A 20,734-nucleotide genomic window follows, 5' to 3' on the forward strand; every position below is an offset into this window, starting at 1 on the left:
AAGGACACTCTCTGAGATCCTACGCATGAAAGCTGACACACATATGAAGGGTCATACACATTCTGCCAACTCATCTCTGGGCTTCTTTCTCTTTTTCTATTAGATAAACAAACCCAAGATCTTTCTATACACAACAAAGGTTCCACCTTCCCCTGTCTTCATGGAGGTTGTGTCAGCCACCTACAAATCTGCGAATTCATCAGTGATTGCCCTTCTAAAGAACAGGAAGGAGTGAGGTGTGGTGAGTATGTGACATGGCACTTTGTGGGAACCTTTATCCCATTAGAATAAATGATTTAGAATGAAAAATAAGTGAAATCGATTACATCTCTAGCTTAATGCACTGTTTTGTCTCCTGAATTAATTTAGTCTATTTACATTAATTGGATATCAAAATTCTCTTTGAAAATGCATCCTATATAGGATAAAATGGATTTAGGTTGTTTGTTTTGTTTTTTAAAATATTGGCAGTAAAGTGCTCAGTTGCCTGCATTTCATAGTTTCTGCTACTTCAGAGAAAGGCAAAACCTTATTTATATGTCTGCAGCTTGGTGAGAAATTCCTTCTGGACCCAGCGTCTGAATCTCCCTTGAGCTAAAGGTGCTGATCATCTTTCAAGTGCCAGCCACCAATATGGTCATAAATCTGTCCCTCCAAAACCCCATTTCAGAGTTCTTGAACATCAAGACAGAAAAACCCCATGAAACAGTTTATGTGGTGCTAAGAAGGTTAATTTAGCTTTGTTGCAAGTACAGTGGTCTTCCTTTAAGAGAACAAAGAAAACTTTGTGATGCCTGTAATTTCATGTGCAGCAAGGCCTTTACAAACTTATGTCAGTGATTTACCATTTTTTAGATTGTAGGAGCGGCAGTTTTGTAGAGTATTTAAGTCAGGACAGACCCGAAAAGTCACAAATATCTTCAGAAGCAAAGTGTTGGCTTTCTGATGGTGACTCTGGAAATAAACAAATGAGACCTATTAATACTTTGGCATTGAAAAACCACATAACATAGGTTGGGTAGCTTAGACAACGAGTTTTGTCTTCTGCTGGTCTTTGTGTTCTTCCATAATCAAGTTTCTCCTGTTTTCCTGCTTTTTCTTATTCTGCATTGTAGACAATCTCCCAGAGGGCTCACACTGCTCTTTTGAAGAGGGTCCATGTGGCTGGACTCTGAATGAAACTGCAGCATCTCCTTGGTCTATTCGGGGCTTTACTGAAACGACTCAAGATGACTCATTTGTAGGGTCTACCTTGCAAGCCACTGGTGGTAAGTTCCTCTTGGTTCTGTGTGTGTCTGCATGTACATACATATACAATAGCCTTGAACCCAGGTTTTTCATATTGGTTTAAAATTTTTGGCATCATTGCCAAATGAGCTTTAGCTTCAGTACTATCTAGAACAACTTTAAAATTAGCTTTTTAACATAATGAAACATTTCTCTCTGAAACTACTCCTGTAACAAATTTAGAAAAAAAAACATCAGAGACTATAAACATATATAATTAATTCTCTCTATATATTCTTCTCCTTCTTCCTCTTGTGTGCTATGCAACTGTGGAGTCCTTCAGCAGCAACATAGTAGCTGCTGCATCACAAAGCAAAAATGTGATGCATTTTTGCCAACAAAGTTAGGCAACTCATTAAAATAAACCTTTTGGAGACCCTTGCCAGATTCTGTGAGTGGGATAGGAAAAGCAGCACCCAAGACCAAGTGGTCATACATATTCTGTGCCATAGAATACTACAATAAAGAAAAAGTGTCAGATTATTTCTAGAACTGTCAGTTTGGTAAATGAGAAGGAGGGATGCCAGATCCTTGCATGTTCAGGTTCAAAGTCAGAAGTGTTAGCACAAATGAGCCCTACCTCACAGTTTCCTGTCAAAATGAAGTGTGTCCATATGAGTGTCTTGTTTGTCTCTTGAGAGCTTGTATAAACTGTCCCTGGGAACAAAGACTGCAAATAAGCTCTTTCAGCCCAGTGTTTGTCTCACACAATTAGCATCAATGACTCTTGCTAAGAATTGGGGCTGATCAGGAGTTTACTATATATTGTTGTGAACCCCTGTGTGGGGAGACACTTGAGTGGTGTCTGAAGTTTAAGCACCTGTGTTCCCAGGAAAGGGTTTGGGATCTTGACTTGTGCTGCTGAAATGTAGCAGAGTGTTTATTGTATCCTCAGCAACAGATTTGCTGTGAAGCCATGATTATCATCTTATTTAGTCTGTGCCTCAGCACGATGATGTTAATTATTTCAAGAGAGTATAAAAATAAAACTCAAAATATCATCTTGTCTTTTCTGATTCACTTTTCTTTTCACAGGACACTTCCTTTATCTGCACACAGAGAGCAATCAGACAAGTGGTATGGCCAAGGCTTACAGTGCCAGCTTGCCAGCCAGCATTGCCACTGAAGACCACCAGGTATACCACTCTGTCTTAGCACCTTTGTAGAGTTAACCATCAGGCTATAGGGGCTGTTTGCACAGTTATCCCATTCTCCTATGCCTCTGCACTGCCTGGAAAGCAGAAGAGTTGGCTATACCAGCTAGCTAGCTATTGGTTGAAAACTGGAGAGGTGAGACACATCCCCAGTAAGTGAAACCAGGAGCCCCAAATCATGGAAAATGGAAAATTCCCCAGTCTAAATGTACTGACTATTCCTCTGAAGGGTACTGGCATCTGAAAAGTATGGTGTGGCCTTGGCTTATGCAGAAGGGAGCTGGCAGTCTGGGCTGCTGAGCCATTCAGTATACCTGCTGCTGAAATTTCACTTCATAAATTCTGCAATACTTCTGTAGGAGTTAACAGAGTTGACGGTTTCACTGGGAACAGAAGTGTGAAGTTAGTAGGCATTAGATTTTCCAGGAATAGATGGAGATAATAAACTTCTGTTCACATTTTTCAGGAATTTCAATAGGTAAGGGCAACCTGTGACAGTTAAAACCACATAACATGCCCTCAGCCCAAATCTCTACAAATTAAAGAGGAAGCTCTGAGATTCTGGGAATAAAAATATTAAATAATCTTGTACTTAAAACACTTAAGAAAATTAAGCTGCAAGTTTGAGCTGGAGTCCAGCCCTGCTAGGGGAAAACAAAAAGCTGTGATGCTTCCTAATTATAGCTGGCAAAAGAAATGTATCACGTGTGCCAAAAATGTAACTTCAACATTTATATTTATTTATAAATCCAGGTCAAGTTTGCTGGGTAGTTCCAACAAAATAAAATGTGCTTGGAGATAGATTTACAAAACCAGGAGAAGAATCAATAACTGTTGGTTATGGTGTACAGGTCACAGGAGATCTGGACCTGGGCTTCTACCTCCTCTCTGGGCAACCTGTGCCAGTGCTTCACCACCCTCACTCTGAAAAAATAATCTTCCTTATATCTATTCTGAATTTCCCTCCCTTAGTTTTAAAACTGTTGTTCTCTGTCCTGTTACAGCAGCCTTGCTAAAAAGGTTGTGCTCATCTTTATTATAGGTCCCCTTTAAGTGCTGAAAGGACGCATTTAGGTCTCCCTGGAGCATTCTTTTCTCCAAGCTGAATAACTCCAACTCTCTCAACCTTTCTTCATAGCAGAGGTGTTCCATCCCCCTGATTACATACATGGCCCCCTTCTGGACCCGCTCCTACAGGTCCATGTCTTTCCTGTGCTGAGGATTCCACAGCTGCACACAGTACTCTGGGTATAGTCACACCAGAGTGGAGTAGAGGAGAACCACTTCACACAATGAGAATTCATGGAAGTTTTAACCTGTGGTTCAAATCCTTTCACAGGAATCTTTAAGCTAACCACTGAAATGTGGTTAGCATTGTTTTATTGCAATAATCCACCTCTTGTGGAAACATTTAATCATAAAGCAGTTCTTGAGTCTGTGTTCCTCTTCTTATTCCCGAAGGAGATAACAAGGAAACCAGTGCTCTCTCTACCCAGAGAATGTCTGAAGCTACAGATATTTTCATCAGTGGTTGGAAAGCAGCTGCTTGACAGGCGTGTTGGGGTCTCCACTGAGAGAACGTTGTACTAGGAGCAGTGATGAGTCATACATGAGCATAGGGAGCCCTTAGTGGTGTGAGTGATTAAAAAGTTTGACCCAGGATCAAGGGTTTGGTGTCTCAAACCCCCATGCAGAGGCCAGTTAAGTGCCTTTCCTTTTTTATCACAGGATACCATTCTTCTTCTCTTACAGATCCAATTCTCAGTGCATGTTTTTGGCACCTACAATGGTACCATCTCCTTCTCTGTCAGGGAAGAGATAAAGGGAGCTTCAGTCACCTTGCCAATGTGGGAAAGGGCAGGCAGCTGGAGTGATCACTGGTTTCTCATCACCTTACCAATGCCAGTGCTTCAGAACCGGTAAGAGCTTCACGAGAAGCATAAAGTGTTATCTGTAGAGATTTAGTTACTTTGTTGTGAAGCATCTCTTTCATGCCTTCTTCCAAGGATGTTTCTAGTGAAAAAATTACAGGAGTACTACAATTCTGCTTGCTGAGGAATGTTCTGTCATACATGAACACACAGAGCTCAGCACAAGCACATGCTGTGTGCTTGCATAGCCATGCACAGCTCAGGTACTGGAAACAGCAAGTGTCTATGCATAAAACATTTTACCAGTCTGAGCAAACCAGTATACTGAGTGACAAAGTGCTCCCAGTAAGGAAACAGCTGTGGTAGCAGAGCTGCACTTTGTACTCCCGCAGTAAAAAACAGCCCTGGAGGTCAAATGATTGTGAAACCATAGTTTAGCCAATACAGCTCTCTACTCTAGGATCCATATAGATGCAGCCTAGGTGACTGGAGATCATTCATTGTCACAATTGCCCAGGCAAGCCTTGCATAGAAGTTTCTCATAGTTTTAGATGTGGAAATTCAGTGTGACTTTGGTTTTTAAATTAAGTCAAATATTGAGCACTTAAAGAATTTCAATCCAGTCTAATTTTAATCAGATATTTCTCTTTCCTCACCCAGTGTCATTTATCTCAAGCCAGGTAGCTGGTATTGGCAGCTGGTTATTTCGCATGACACGAATTATTATTAAACTGCTCCAATCTGGGTTTTTTTTGCATCTTCCTCAGGAAGGCCTGTTTCTCATAACACTTAAGACAAAAAAAAATATGAAAGTCTCTACAGTGAATATTATAAATGGGAAAATATCTACCTATTATTGGCAATAAAAAAACATCTCAAAACTTCATGGATGGGCAAGAGTTGAGAGCATTCCTTTTTAACTTCCAATATTCCCTGCATCTTTGTTTAAAGGGCTAAGGGATTTGGGTCTGGAAGTGACAGCAATTCAGACCCAAGCAGCAGTGAAACCCAGAGAGGAAGAATGTTGTTCCACCTGTTTTCTGGTTTAATTTCATTATTGCCTTTGGGCTCAGCATTATCATGCGTTCACCACATACTCCTTTGCCATCAGCTATTCCTTTAGGATAGGATAGGTCTGCATGCTGGCAGTGTATTTAATATTCTTGTCTGACACAGTCTGGAGGCCTGTGGATTAGCATCTGTTTAGTTTTGCATATGTAAAGTATGAACAGTGAACTTATCCAGAATAGCACTTTTCCACGGTCACTTGCATGTGGACCTAATCACAGCAAAGCCCTAGGGACTCTTCAGAGATACTTAAGACCTTGTGCTTCCTCTGACGCTTCCCCTTATGCTTCCCCCCCTGAAGCCTCTGATTTCTGCATCAGCCCTCAGTTCTCAAGTAAAATAGATCTTGTGATAAGAGGGAATGGATGATAAGAGGCTTTAAGGAGCATCTGCATTAAAAGAAAAGAAAATATTCAAATATTGTGATATTTGAACAAGTTAGGCACTTAGATAGCATGAAGGAAATAGGTAGGTCATGTGTGCATGTACTATGACAGTGTGTTTCAAGTAGTGCTATCTTGTTCGATTCATGTAAACTTTTTGGATGCTGTTTCCAAACAGATTTAAAACTGATGTGGCACAACAGTGTCAGTCACTATGGGTGAGACTGGAACTGTTCAATCTAGCAAGCAGAGCAATCTAGCAATCTAAGCAGGTGACTTACAGAAGTAATGAGTGGTTGTGTGCTGCACTGACCCATAACAGAAACAGAAGCAGCACACACTGTTGGAAGGTGTTGCAGCTCTTTGCCCCAAGTGAGCAAACCCTGATCTACGACACCCGCTCTGTCCCAGGCCTCTTGCCTTGTTCCTTCCATGCTCTGCTCCTTCTGTCCCAACTCGCCTGCCTCTGTGAGCACTCAGTGCCTTTCTTCCTTGCTTTCACACCCTTGGTCTCCTTTCTCCTTCGAGCTCCCATTTGTCTCATGATTCCATTTGCAATTTCCCTCTCTGAACTCTTCCTTGCTTCTTGTTTTCATCCCTCTTCCTGCAGGCACCAGACCTCTGTGTGTTGGTTTCTGTAGTTAATATGACTCCCTTCCCCACACTTCTATTCCATTCTCTTTCTAGTTATCTCTTGTGCACTTTTGTTTAACTGGTCTCAGACCTACAGTAAAGGTTTATTCCCAATCTTCCCCTTTGGCTATTTGTTTCTCTCTGCAGATCTCAGGCTCAATACCCACTACAGCCACCTCAAGCTCCCCTTATGTCAAGTTCCTAGTGAGTTTTCCAACCCCCTCAGGATGCCACTTTATTCACTCTGGATTCAGTTTAGGCAGGTTTTTTTTTCCTCTTATTTGCCAAAATAAAGAGGGGCTGAAGAAGAAAAAGTGTTTGTTAATTTGGAAGGGCAGTTCTCACTTCGGGTACCTGAAGCAGGACCTGACACAGTTCATAACAGCACAAAAAGTACCAGGTAGCCCCAGACTTGAAGATATCCTGGGAAGAGGATATCTGCAGGATTGAAAAAGGGTTCTGCCAGGCAAATACCAGAGATTTCACATTTTCAAGGAGGTTTTACTAAAATTTGAATGGGTTCTCATTCAAATGGAAAACACCCTCATCCCTGCCATGTATCTCTCTTCCTTACAAATTTCAGATCCCACTTCTAATACCTGGGAAGCACAGAGCACTTAAAAAGTTGTCAGCATTTTCAACCATGGTGAAAATGTAAAATCTCCTTATTGCTTCATAACACTGGCAAAACATTTGGATGGCTAGGCAAGTCATACCAAGTCACTCAAAATAGAAAAGTTCAGCCTAAACTGGTTTGATGTTGGTGAAGTTAGTTGCAAACAATGGATAAAGAAAGGCATCTGGTGAAGGTTTCTGTACCATCCTAGTACAGCTTGATATAAACCTACATGGATGACATTTCTGTGTATTAGTGGGTGCTGACAGCTTTCCTGGGCAATGCAAACTCTAGCCATGTTGTGCTTGGGGATTTTTTTTAGAATAGAGTTGAGGCTGGCATGTTGTTTTCCTGTGTCCTGAACCTTCAGGAAACTTGTGTCCTTCTCTTGCTATATGAAAGGCCTTTTTTCTCCCCCTGTTTCTCTGAAGTGATGATAGCCAGTAGTAAAGTGGGTGGGAAGGGACAGATCACACAAGGGAAAGTGTTAGACATGAATGGCTTGATGGGGCCAGAAGTTGAGAAGCCTTAGTGGATGGGAGGAAGCTTATATATTCCATAGAAGGGATACATAAGCAGGTTTTGCAACAGCTTCCTCCAGTAAATTTATTTATTAGGGGGAGAAGTAAGACAAACTATGCATTTTGTTGATCAGCCTCCCAGTAGGGCATCTACCTATTAGGAAAACTGGTGATCAGCTGGCAAATTTGCTCACTTGATTCACACAAACAGGGGGAAAAAAAGGCTGCTATCAGAAGAAAATCAGACAGACAAAAGACCAGCCACCAGAGAGCTGAAAAATGTAGTATGCTGGAGTCAGCAAAATGAGCTCAGTGAGCAGGAACATTGGAAACACAGCACAGAGTTCAAAAGGCAAATTCCTCCTTTTTCTCAAGTTATGAGGAAGGAGAAGCATGCAGAGCCTAGCATTTGTGTCTGTTCTCATGCACTGGGAGTGGAGGATCATTCCCCAGGCTCCCGCTGGTACTCTGCTGGAGCAGAAATCTGCCTTGTAGTGCAGTGTCATGGGCCCTTTCCTGCTCTGACTCCATGGACCTGACACAGCAGAATGACCTGATCAAGGACTGTTTAGCCTGGAGAAGAGGAGGCTCAGGGGTGACCTCATTCCTGTCTACAACTACCTGAAGGGAGGTTGTAGCCAGGAGGGGGTTGGTCTCTTCTCCCAGGCAACCAGCACCAGAACAAGAGGACACAGTCTCAAGCTGCGCCAGGGGAGGTTTAGGCTGGAGGTGAGGAGAAAGTTCTTCACAGAGAGAGTGGTTGGCCATTGGAATGTGGTGCCCAGGGAGGTGGTGGAGTCACCATCCCTGGAGGTGTTCAAGAGGGGATTGGACGTGGCACTTGGTGCCATGGTTTAGTTAGTCATGAGGTTTAGGGTGACAGGTTGGACTTGATGATCTTTGAGGTTTCTTCCCGCCTTCTTGATTCTATTCTATTCTAAGGGTATCCTGCCATATGGGTGCCTTAAGTAAAGGATGGTTGCAATGCACTCTCTACAGCTGGGGTCCTAGAAGTGCCCTAGTGTTGGGCTCAGGGTACAGTCACTTTCATTTCCATCAAATGTCTGCAGGAATTACTGTCTTGTGTAATGAACAAGGTCTGAAAATGTTCAAGTATTGCTAAACTTGCTAATAAAGAGGCAAGTTTCTGTGGGTAGGGCATCTAATAACAAGTTTCCCTGCTAACCCCATAGCTAAGAGCTTTGGCCATTCAAGAGACCCCTGATTTGCATTTGCTGCACCAACACTTGCTCTCAGAGCACTCAAATCATGTAACTGTGAATTTCATTTAAGCACAAGGAACCATTCTTGAGCTGGGAGAAAAGCAGCTTATCCCTAAAGATTTTGATGGAGCTATGCAACATGACATCAACTGTGGATATGGACCAACATTTGGCTGGTGGGTGGAATACACACACATGCTTTATTGCCACTAATTTGGGATAAGTGTGTTCCCAAGCTGAATGATTAATGTGTTAGGCAGGTCAGTGCTTGATCTTTCATAAATCCTCTTTGAACTTCACCAGTGACAGCAGAAGAGGTCCTCTCTGTATGCTTTTAATATAAAAGGATGGATCGGACTGGAGACATCTGTTTATTTCTGAAATTTAATGAAAAACAATGTAGTCCTACACATTAGAAGGAGATCCTTCAGCCCATTTTCTTCCTTGTGAATTCAGAATGTGGCAACGCACATGAGATGTGGCAGATCTCCTAGATAAGTAGCTAAACACCTGGTCATAGTAGAAAAAGATGAGACAGCCCAGAAAGAGAACACTTCGGGGAATTATCAGCTGCTAACTGAAATTGAGAATGCAGGATTTTAAAAGGCAGTGTGATGGTTTGAAACTGTCTTTTTAATTTTTCCTTGCCAAGTTCAGAACAGAGAAAGTGAAAGAGTGTAAATAAGTCACTATTGGGCGTAAGAAGACAAAATACTGATTGTTCTAAACACTTCCATTGGATAGATAGAAATGTTTAAGAACTATTACCCAAAACAAAGTAGGCACTCTGCACATTCTGCGTTCGGCAGTGGGGGCAGTTGCTGGGCTGTCTGGCTGCTGTTTCTTCTTCTCTTCTGGCTGAAGATAACACACTGACCTTGGCAGCTAAGTTAACAACTTTCTGCTTAACTAACTCTGCTTCTCTGTCCAGGGGGGTCTGGGGGGAAGCTCCTGGGAGAGAGGGAGGCACCTTTGGGAGGGTCCCCTTGGGGGGAAGCAAAGGGAGATCGGTTGTGCTTTTCTGTTGATTGTATATATTTGTGAATGTTGTGAACTTTGTATATTTGTACATATTCATTGCATTTCATTGTAGATTTTAGACTCTGCTTGTAAATACAGCCTTCATTTGCTTTCAGACTGAGCTAGCCTGGTTATTGTCGGGGGGGGGGGGTGGTGGTGGAATTTCAGCTCACACCGACACAGGCAGAAATTGAAAATGTCCTGACCTTCAGCTGAAATAAAGTCCTGTCATCTTGTGGAGTTATACCGGTTGAGGATCAGGCCCAAGATTCCTGTCTATTTAGATACTGTTGTTCTGTTCGATTTTTATTCTGGCTACTTCTTTACAGATGGAAAGGAGGAGATAGTTTTTCTTCCCTTCCCTTTTGCACATCTCATTCCCTGACTGTTTATATTGAATAAGGATGATTGTTTATGATTGGTAGTGAGGGACACTAGCTGGCCTTTCTACATGTGTGTGCAGACAGCAAGGGAAGTAGGACTCTCATTCTTGGTCCTCATGAAATATGGCAGTATATGAATGTTGGTCCTTGTTAACTGTTGATGTGGGATAAGATTTCCATCAACCCCTTGTGGCTGCTCAGCAGGGCTTGTCTGGAGGAAACATTCTAAATCATCATGATTTGGTGATAAGGGAAGATTGTACTTTTAGTTTTGGGGTTTGTGGGGTTTTTTTGCTTCTTTACCTGTCTTTTCTAAAACTTCTGTCTTATTGCAAAGGTTTCAACTGCAAGTCTTGGCATCCTGGGGCTGGAATTCCCAAGCTGACATTGCTATCGACAATATCACATTTGGACTGGACTGCTTCACTAAAGGTGAGCCACAAAGGTTGCAGCATTCCTTAAAGAATTTGGGTAGGATCAGCATCCCCCAGACTCAGGATACATGTGCTCTGTCCTCCCCACAGACTGCACATGAATCATTTGTGTTAGCTTTTACAGCACAATGCCATTTTATCTGGCACCTACCAAAGACTGCAAGTAGAGGCAATTTTACAGAGTGTCAGTCTCCTATTGCTCTTTTTCTCTCTGGTCTGGCATATCCTGTGTCACACAGTTAAGACCTGTATGTCTTGGCAAGAAACATGAGACTTGTTCCTCAGCCCCTAAATGGGAAGGATTACATCACATTGCTCTTCAGCAGTCCCTGCTGACCTATGCACCCTAGCAATTGATAGCTGAAGGGAATTTGTTGAAATAGAAGGAGAAAGTCACCATATTTTAGTGAAGCACAGGAAGAAAACAAAGAAATAAAGTGACTCTCTGACAGTAAAGTTTAGATTATTGCAACAAGTTTGTTTTACTTTGCAAGGAGGTACATCAACTGTTGCTGCCAGAGCTGTAACAGATTTGCTTTCCTTTGCTTTGTTACTACAAATGTGACCAATGACAATATATTCAACTGAAATATCAAGCCAATGCTACCCTCTGAAGCATGTTAGCAAGAGTTGGGTTTTCTTTGCAGGCAAGTGAAAAGAGTTTGGGTACTCTGAACCACTTGTAAATGCTAGAAACTGTCTTCTTTTTTTTTTTGTGTCCTGGAGAGAAGACCTACATGCTCCGTTGCAAAGGAACTGGAGAATATGCAGCACTTGAATTCTGACTTCTGTTGCAGACAAAGTGTGCATCAGTGGTCCTATGCCACTCTGAATGTGACACCACAACCACACGCCAGTGTTTAGGGTAGCAGTGTGTCCCTAAAGAGGTTAGCTATAGCCTGCCATAACACAGAATCATACAATGCATTGGATTAGAAGAAGGGACCTTTCAAGGTCATCTAGTCCAACCCTCCTGCAGTAAGCAGAGTCATCTTTAACTACATCAGGGAAGGCTTATGTTAAAACAGGCGTGTGTTAGAAGTTCATCAACAAAAGCCTCTTTTCTCTCCCACTTTTGTCTAATTCAGTCTCCTGTTCTCTCTCACTTTGTCTGTGGGCACTGAAACCACCCTTTCACAAAACTCATTGAGTGATTTTACACCCCTGGCTCCCAAGCACTTTGGGGCCTCCATGCTAGCACTTCATTTTCACATCTTTTGAGAAAACCGAAGGGGGTGATTCCAGATGCTCTTGTGCCAGCTGATGTGCACCCAGCTGCTAGAGTTTGCTGTCCTCCTGAGGACAAATGCAGCCTCTGGTTTACCTACAGATACTTAGCTGGCCCTGGTGCAAGGATGTATCTTTTGGCAGATAGGTGGGGTGCGTCACTGCAGCAATGTTGTCAGAGCTTGTCCATTAGACTGGTAAGTTACTCCTCATTCTCAATTAGTGTAAATTCTAGTGATGTCCAGGAGCAGCTGGCACTTACCCCATCTGAAGGTGTGACCCAGGGATGTGTGAGTCATGCAGAAGCAAGAATCACAAGGAAACGTATTTCTTGGAAGGCTTCCACTTGCCACTGTTCCTTGAATCCTCTTTGCAAATTGACGTTTTCTCGCCTCTGCAAGCAACCCCCTTGCATTTGTCTTCTCAGGACTTTAACTTGGTTAGGTTGCAGAGAAGCCCAGCAGCTCTGCTGTGTTTTCAATAATGAAATTATATCTCCCTGGCAAGGAGAGGTTTCAAATGTCAGAGATGGAGCCAATTAAGATCCACACAGTGAATTCTTTGCATGAGGGCAGCAGGAAGGATATATGGCAGGAAGGAAGAACTTGTTGCTTGCTAGGATGTAAATATTATTTTCTCCATCTATTTCAATCCTCTAGCTAAATTGCTCTGCAAAACCCAATGCAGAGTGTGAAAGCACTACTTGTGTGTATGCAGGCAGGGAAGGAAGGCGAGGCTTTCTGTATACCCCCAAAATCAAGAGGAAGGATTTAGTAAGATTTAGGAGGAAAACCAAGTGGGGAGTGAGGGCAGCTCAGGGGACACCAATAAAGACAAAAAACAATCAGACCATTCTTTGGATGGCAGCTCCTAGGCAGTGACAGATGTATTCCCTGTGAAAAGGGTTAGATGACACCAACTTCTTCTAATTCACACCATCTCCTTGTGTAAAACAGTGTCACAGAGAGGATGTTTGGCTTGTTGTGAGAACTTTCATAGGACAGACATTTTATCATTTTAGTTAAGTAGTGCTTACATAGGAAGAGGTCTGAGTTTTGAGTGTCTAAATATGAAAATGTGGGCTGGCATGGTGCACACAGGGCTGATTGTTGCCCTCCTCACCACTTATGTATGTGGTCATTGCTTTTACTGTTATCTTTCCAAGTATTATATTGCTCCAGCTAAGATCACAGGTCTGTGGCCTAACAAAGTGCACTCTGCTGCCCTGGGGATTACATTTCCTTCTGTGCATCATTTACAATTTCCCCGGAGACTGCTTTATAAATGGTGAGGCTGTCCAAAGGGAGCTTTTGTATAGCACATTTCTAGGTTTTGTCTTTGGAGTCCCCAACCCAAAGACTGTTGACCTGCCAGTCTCTTTGCTTGAGGAAAAATGTTGGGGGCTGGTTCAAGCCTCATTTCAATGATTTAAGAATGTGTTGACTAGAAATGCAAGAGATCAACCAAAGGGATGGGGAAGAGGGAAGCTGGCACAGCTTCCTCGTTCTCTGTCCTACTCCAGAACAAAGTGGAGAGGCTTCCAGGAGTACTGCAGAACAAAGTGGAGAGGCTTCCAGGAGTACTCTAACCTCCCTCACTAAGGTGGAATCTCTGAGGAGACCAAGCACATTTTGAGGATCCTGTGGGGCACCTTACTGATTGATCCCAGACATAAGACTACTGTATCTTTTTTTTTTTTTTTTTTTTAAATTACATTCCTGGAGACAGAAATAGGAGTTCCTTCAGTTCTTTGCCTGCCTGCAAGAGATACCCTCTCTTTTTCCTACACACTCCCCTCTGTCTCTTTTCAGCATTAGGTAAATCCTGAAGAAATCAGTCCTGTGCTTTTCATATTTTTCTGATATGGGTACACCTTAACATGAGTTAAGTCTTGCTCCCTTCCATTAATCTACAGTCAACACGTGTGCTGTCAGAGGAGGAAGTGGAAGCTCAAATATTCTGGAACACCAGCACCTGGATCCCAGGTCTATACCATGTTTGTAGAAAATGCAACCTTACAATTTCATGTCTGACAGTGCATAAAGCATCAGCCTTCTAAGAGTTAATGGCTTCTGTGGACAGCGTGATGCTTAGCTTGTCTTGCAGCTTGTCTGCTGCTGAGCACAGAGGAGACAGAAACTTTCTTCCAGTACATGAGGGTCTGATACTGTTTGGAGAAAGAGGATAGACTGTTTGTTTGGAAATGAAGCACTGCCTTAGGATACTCAGTTGGGATGCTGCAAAACACTCCATAGAGACACACAGACCAACTCTCTGTTTCAGAGGGTGATTTACATTCCTTTGCTCTGGCAAACGTAACCAGACTTCTTGTATGTCTCTAAGTATCTGAAAATGTTGTGACCTTTGGGATTCATAATTCAGTGCAGGCCTTGGGAGACCAAGCATCTTCTCTGGCCATGCATTGTCTTTTTCATTTGATTTTCCTTCTTGTCTTTGATCTGGTTCATTTGTTTTGGCTTAATTTCATTTTTCACTGCCTTGACAACATCATCCATTGAAGTTCTCTATCTCAGTATGAACAGAGCATGTCAGTACAAAGCTTCCTTTTACCTCCATCCATCAATGTGCTTTCAGTCAGACCTGGGGGGAATATTCTCAGGAGTAAAAGCTCTGCAAGGTCTCCATGCTTCAATTAGTTATTTGGCCTTTCTGACACAGCTAACAAGGGTGTTAATTATCGCTATTTAGAGCAGTGGCTTTGCAGCAGAGATAATTGTCCAGCTGGAACTGAGTGAGTCTCTTTTGAATAGAGCATCAAACAGCTGTTAGATTCTCACAACTGGAACAAATTGAAATATTTGTAATGTTTTTCCACTGATGAAAAATGTTCAGTATTAAATTAACTGAGAGCTCATAAAATGGAAGGAAGTCTCTCCTTTTTCTTATAGAGATTTTCCAAACAAAGATCTGCATAGAAGTGGGTAATTTTAACTATTGAAACAGGATGCTTGGAGATTATAAGGCAAGGGTTCAGTTTTTACCTTTTCCTGTTGTAAGGCAGCTTTGGTTGTGTGGTGTTCTCAATGCACTCAGATGTTTTGGATCAGCAGTTGCTTTGAAGACCATTCTCTCTAAGAAGGGGCTAATTTTTAAAGAGCTGCTTCACTTGTCAGAAATACAGCATTTGGCTCTGTGTTTTCCAAAAAGGTTGTGTTGTTTTGTTTTTTCTTAACTGCATATATTAGTGAGACATAATTTTATTTAGCATTTCTTTCTCTAAGCAAGGTCTGGGAGGGAAGCAATCTGTTAGGCTGGCTTAGTTACCATGACACCATTCAGAATCAAAGATAACAACTTTTGATATCACTCTCCTTTACACCTCTGCTCGTGTGTCCATTCAGACTTGTCACCTGTCCCTTTGACCAGCAAAACATCAATACCTGGTATCTGTTCTCCCACATTACTCTTTTCCTAAAGCCTTTTGTGCAGTTTGTTGGCCAAGGAGCTTATCCTACAGGTGAGCCTGAATGAGATATCATGTTCATGTGAAGATCTACTGACTTCAACACAAGTAGACAAATAGAATAGTTAACATTTATGATGGTTTAAGATATTTGTTTTGCCCAAGGTTGGTAGTTTGTTTTGTTTTACTTTAACCACATGATTGTGCTTGGTTTATTCATGTGATCTTTAAATTTTCCCTCTCTCTTTTCTACCTTCCTTTCATCTGTCTCATTTATTCTACAAACTGTTATAGGAAGACAACCAAATCATGCTGGTAGGAAGCGCCAGTACCCGCGGGAGATTAACATCCTGGATGAGCATCTTCTGAGCCCCCTGGAAGAGCCCTCCCTCCCAGGTACATGATTCAGTGCCAAAAACCTGGCTCTTGGCTATGAAAGGTGGCTCCTTTCTCATCTCCTGTGTGTGATCTGCCTGCGCTGTAGCCATAGAGCAACTAAATATGATCAATCCCAAAGACATTGAGATGATGTCAGGTAGTCTCTGACTATAGGGCAGCAGTTTGCTGGAGCCTAACTCACTAGTCCTTGAATAGTATTCTATTAAACCACCTCTTTGAAGAAAAGCAGAATCTTTAAATGAAAAAGATTTAAGTAAAAATAGAAGCTGCATGACTGAGATTTGGAGTTCACGAAAGCCAGGTCAGGAATGCAAAGTACAGAAAGCTGGGGATAGATAGAAGTGATCTACTGGGACTTGATGAACAGTGGAGCTGAACCTAATGAATGGAGAATAGGGGTCTAAAGATGAAGATCTAGGGAGGGGAAGTGAGTGAGCATCTGGAAATCCACTGAGGAGAAGAATTGGACGAAAAACTAGAACAGGGGACACTCTGCACCAGTTTACTGATAGCCATAGTGATTGCTGCTCTGGAGGACAGGTAATAATTGTGTGGGTGAGAAAAGCTGTATGAAGGAGAGTCTCAGGAAGAGAGGGTTTGTGGTTGAGGCTGCTTTGCTGCCAACAAATACCTGGATGTGACTGCACCACCTCCTGAAGCCTGTGTCCACCTGAAGTGTAACTGTGCTGTCTTCAGTTTGTGCTAACTCAAGGGGCAAAGAGTTCTGTGATGTAGCTAATGCTCTACCCCAACAAGCCAGCTGTGTATGCACAGGGTGACATCCCTGTGTCAGAAAGGTTTGCTTGCTTTTCCTTTAAACAAGGTTAGACTTTTTCTTTTCAAGATTTGTGACCTTTACTACTGTCTTAATAACTGAGCTCTTAAACAGTTCTGCTTCTGCATCACTTGTGCATGCACTGCATCATACAGTTTTTAGGTATGTAATTGAATAGTTTTATTCTTAGCCCCACCTCATTCACCAGTCAAGATGGATATATTTAGGTCTTGGGCAAGGGTTGTGAAATGGAGGAGATGGTTATCTGCTGCATTGTTGTGGAAACAAAACAACAATGCTTAATGAGAGCCAGAAAAAAAATTTGCTTGGGGGAAAAGGGCCCCTGCTGAAAGTAGCAAGAAGCTGTTCTGACTGCTGGTACAGGCTCAGGATTCTTGTGCAAGCCTAAAGACCAGTCAGTTAAAACATCCCCCACATTTCGTGGATGGTGATTGGTTATAATGGCAGAGGTTTTCAACCTTTTATTCTGTATGTATGCTTAAGTTCTATCTGAGAACTTGAATAGTATCTCCTTGCTTCATACTGGCATGGTGAAGAGAAAATTGACAATGTCACTTGGTTAAACCCCTTCTCAGAACCCCTTCCCATCCTCTTCCCCTTTCCCCAATTGGTGGGATTTATCTGCAGTTCATGATTTGTTAAATGTGCAGGAAATAAGGTGAGAGGGGGGAAAAGCAAACAGTGACTTATACAGAGCACTAACTGTGCTATGACTAGAATAAAACTGGGATAATGTAAGTAATCTGTGATCATATAATTAGAGGTGGATTGTGTTATGAGGGAGATGCATTAGACATACATTTAACTTTAACAGGTACTGGTTTTCAAGTTCTCAACACTGTAAATGCATGTCTAAGCATTTTTTTGGTATGGTTAATAATAAGAACAACGTGGTCAAATGGAGGTATGGAGTTTTAAAGCCTGTAGATAGCATACCCTGCTGCAACAATCTCTCTCTTGATCATGAATGCTCGTTGTGAATAATAATAATGGCAATTTTGTTATTGAAGGATCATTAAGGAAAGACATCATCAGGAACAGCTGTTTCTCTCAATGACATTTGCCCTTTAATGATATAATTCTGTGAGTTATAAAGTTATAGACTCAGAGAATGGCTCAGGTTGGAAGGGACCTCAGAGATTATCCACTCCAACCTGCGTGCCAAGGGCAGGGATGCCTCTCAAGTAGACCCGGCCGCTCAAGGCCTCATCCAACCTGGCCTTGAACACCCCCAGGGTGGAGGCAAATTTACAAAAGATCAAGATTACAAAAGCTGTCCCTGCCCATGGCAGGGGGGTTGGAACTAAATGATCCTTGTGGTCCCTTCCAACCCTGACCGATTCTATGATTTGTCTTACTAAACAGTAGTAGTTACATGTTGTCACACAAATTAAGATGCGAAAGACTTACCACACTCTCAGTTAAAGGTCTGCATAAAAACTAATCACAATGGCACTGAAGCAATTACAGATTATGTTTATTTATCAACCAAAGATGTGAGTTATTTCATGCCTGAGGAATAAAGGGAAGCTTACCCGTGCCCCAACTCTTGCTTTTTCGGTCACAGGGGATACATCTGTTGTTCTCTGGTGGTTCACAACATGTGGTGCCAGTGGTCCACATGGGCCAACTCAAGCTCAGTGTGACAGTGCCTATAGGAACAGCAATGTGTCTGTCACTGTGGAGAAAGAGGGCAGGCTCCGGGGAGTGCAGGTCTGGAGAGTGCCAGCCACAAACCGATACAGGTGAGTATCAGCGTGTGCTGGAGAGCCAGCCACCTTTACCTGCTTCTATTTGCAGAGTTTCAGCAAGTGTAAGTGCACTGACTGGATGGAGGGGGCAGTGAAGTAAGAGAGAAGTAGGAGTTCTAGGTGTGGGGGTCTGTACTGGGCATGGAAGGGTGGAGTGATGGCTTAAGGGATCAGAAGAGGAGAGGAGAGAGTGTAGGTGTGCAATGAAGTGGAATTGTAGCCATCTTTTCAGTCCTGAAATCTTGGTCCTTTAGATTTGGCTATACTAACTCATGCTATTTGCTCCTGAAGTCTCTTGCCTCCAGTTCTCTGGTATAGAATTGATCTGTCCTCTTGAGCAGCCTAACTACATTGGGTCCCAGACAAAGAATAGCTGTGAGATGCTGTAGCAGGGGAGCCTGCTCTGAAGCAATTACTATTTGGAAGTGCAGGCCCGGGAGAGCTTGCAGATGGAGTTGCTTTGGGGATGAGAAGTGTGAGATTTGTCTCTTTACTTGTTTTTTCTTACAGGATTTCTGCCTATGGAGCAGCTGGGGGAAAGGGAGCCAAAAACCACAATAAGAGGTCCCATGGGGTCTTCATCTCTGCCACCTTCCAGCTGGAGAAAGATGAGCTGCTATACATCTTAGTGGGGCAGCAGGGGGAGGATGCCTGCCCTGGGGTGAGGGCTGCACAAGCACATGGACAGAGACTTTGCAGATATGATTCAATGAGATTCAGTGGGTGGCTTGGGTTTCAGTGATAAATGACAGAAATCCCAGAATTAAGCAAGGAAATTCAGTGAGGAGACTGAGAAGAACCAATAAACCAAGTTAGAAAGAATCCATAGGAACTTTCCTTTAAGCTCTTAATGTTTGAAACAAATTCTTCATCAGCTTCCTTCTGCTTATTTTAAGCAGGGAGCTAGTAGGTGAAAGTTGTGTGTTCCCTCTCTTATTTCTCCAGAGCTTAGATTTTCTTTTGTCTGCCAGGATTTCAAATAATTCACTGTTATTTATGGAGTCATCCAGCTGTGTTGTGGCTGCACTGTTAGATGCTCTTGAAGCTTAGAGACTAATTCCTGAACCCAAAACCAGTGCAACTTCACACTAACTACAGTGGCCCCTGAATTAGGCATTTGTAATGACCAGAAACCCACTTAAGAGAAATAGGAGCTGATGACCTGAATCCTTGTATCTGTGTTCTCTAGTGCCAGACCAAATGGTTTGAAAGATCTTTTATCATTTAGGCTCAAAGCTTCTTCTTTTCAACATGAATTCTTTAGTATTACCTCTGTTTTTTCACAAATTTGATCTGTCAGCACCTGCCCAGAAACAAAGCTGCTTCTTTTCCCCACAGACAGCTGAGTTTTGGGATGCATACACTGTTCTTGTAGCCATTCAAAGTTACCATTTACCTTGCCCAGAGCACATGGTACCTTATCTTAGAATTGTAGAATGGTTTGAGTTGGAATGAACCTTTAACAGTCATCTATCCCAAGCCCCTTACCCAAACACTGCATCAGATTCTAAACCCAGCCTTTCTTCTCTTTAATAGTAGAAGGATTGTATCTATCTAAATAAACCATACATTGTATGTCTGCAGTTCCCTTTGCAGTGCACTCCCTAGCCTTAAGTCATAATCCACAAAGTTGTCTTTACATTTCATGACTTGCTCTCCAAATTGCAGAGTATAACTCGGCACTATCTGGCAGGCACTACTAGAAAAAGTTTCCGTTCATTTTTCCCACTTCCAAAGTCCAGCTTTCTTTGGCTTTGGAAATCCTGATGAATCTATATGTTGGATAACTAATGTTTGTCTTCCTTCTTCTGAAGAGGTGCTGCAGCTCCCAGCTTGTTCTTGTCTCCTTAGACTTGCCCCAGTTGCTTTTCCATGGTCCTCATGCACCTTGTCATCATTTCTCCTCTTCTGTGAATGAAAGGACACATTTGGGAAAATTGGCACCACATTTCTAGACTAGATACATGATATGACACAAATAAGTAGGGATTTCACCTGCACTGAGGCAACATAGTCCAAAATGATTCAGACTTCACCATCTGAGTGAAAGTGGGCAGATATACAAACTCCTTTGCTGGAGACTTTCAAGACCCATCTGGATGTGTTCCTGTGCAACCTGTGCTAGATTCTGTTGTCCTGCTCTGGCAGGGGGGTTGGACTCAATCTTCAGAGGTCCCTTCCAGCCCCTTACATACTGTGATCCTGTAATCATTGAAACTGGGAGAATTCAATGTCACAAAAATAAAAAAAAATAAATCTAAGGTAGCCAAACACACTTTTCCAGCCTTTTCAGTGTTCTCTACTATTTAACAGAGATAGGAAGCTGAGACTCAAGATTTCTCCTACAATAGGTACATCACTCTTAACTAAATGCAGCTCATCTCTGTCTTTTTTTTTTTTTTTGCGTTTATGACCTTGAGAAATACCAATAAACATAGCAGTAATCAAGTTCTGAGAATTAATCCATAGTTCAACACATTTTAATGTTCTTGGGTATGAGAAGTTCTGAATATGAATTGTGTGATATCAGTAATGAGCTCCTGC

At 42.3% G+C, this 20,734-nt stretch overlaps 1 protein-coding gene across 1 annotated transcript in view; it reads left to right on the forward strand.

The window, feature by feature from the left end:
* Positions 1-20,734, forward strand: part of LTK (leukocyte receptor tyrosine kinase) — a 112,391-nt gene that overhangs the window by 71,418 nt on the left and 20,239 nt on the right. The window contains exons 7-14 of the mRNA XM_054400236.1: positions 104-241; positions 1,116-1,268; positions 2,323-2,423; positions 4,194-4,360; positions 10,497-10,591; positions 15,539-15,640; positions 18,007-18,184; positions 18,701-18,851. Coding sequence (XP_054256211.1) covers positions 104-241; positions 1,116-1,268; positions 2,323-2,423; positions 4,194-4,360; positions 10,497-10,591; positions 15,539-15,640; positions 18,007-18,184; positions 18,701-18,851 — 1,085 coding nt within the window. The remainder of the gene's footprint in view (positions 1-103; positions 242-1,115; positions 1,269-2,322; positions 2,424-4,193; positions 4,361-10,496; positions 10,592-15,538; positions 15,641-18,006; positions 18,185-18,700; positions 18,852-20,734) is intronic.

The sequence above is a fragment of the Indicator indicator genome, chromosome 4 (assembly GCF_027791375.1).
Source record: "Indicator indicator isolate 239-I01 chromosome 4, UM_Iind_1.1, whole genome shotgun sequence".
NCBI classification, from domain to species: Eukaryota; Metazoa; Chordata; class Aves; order Piciformes; family Indicatoridae; genus Indicator; species Indicator indicator.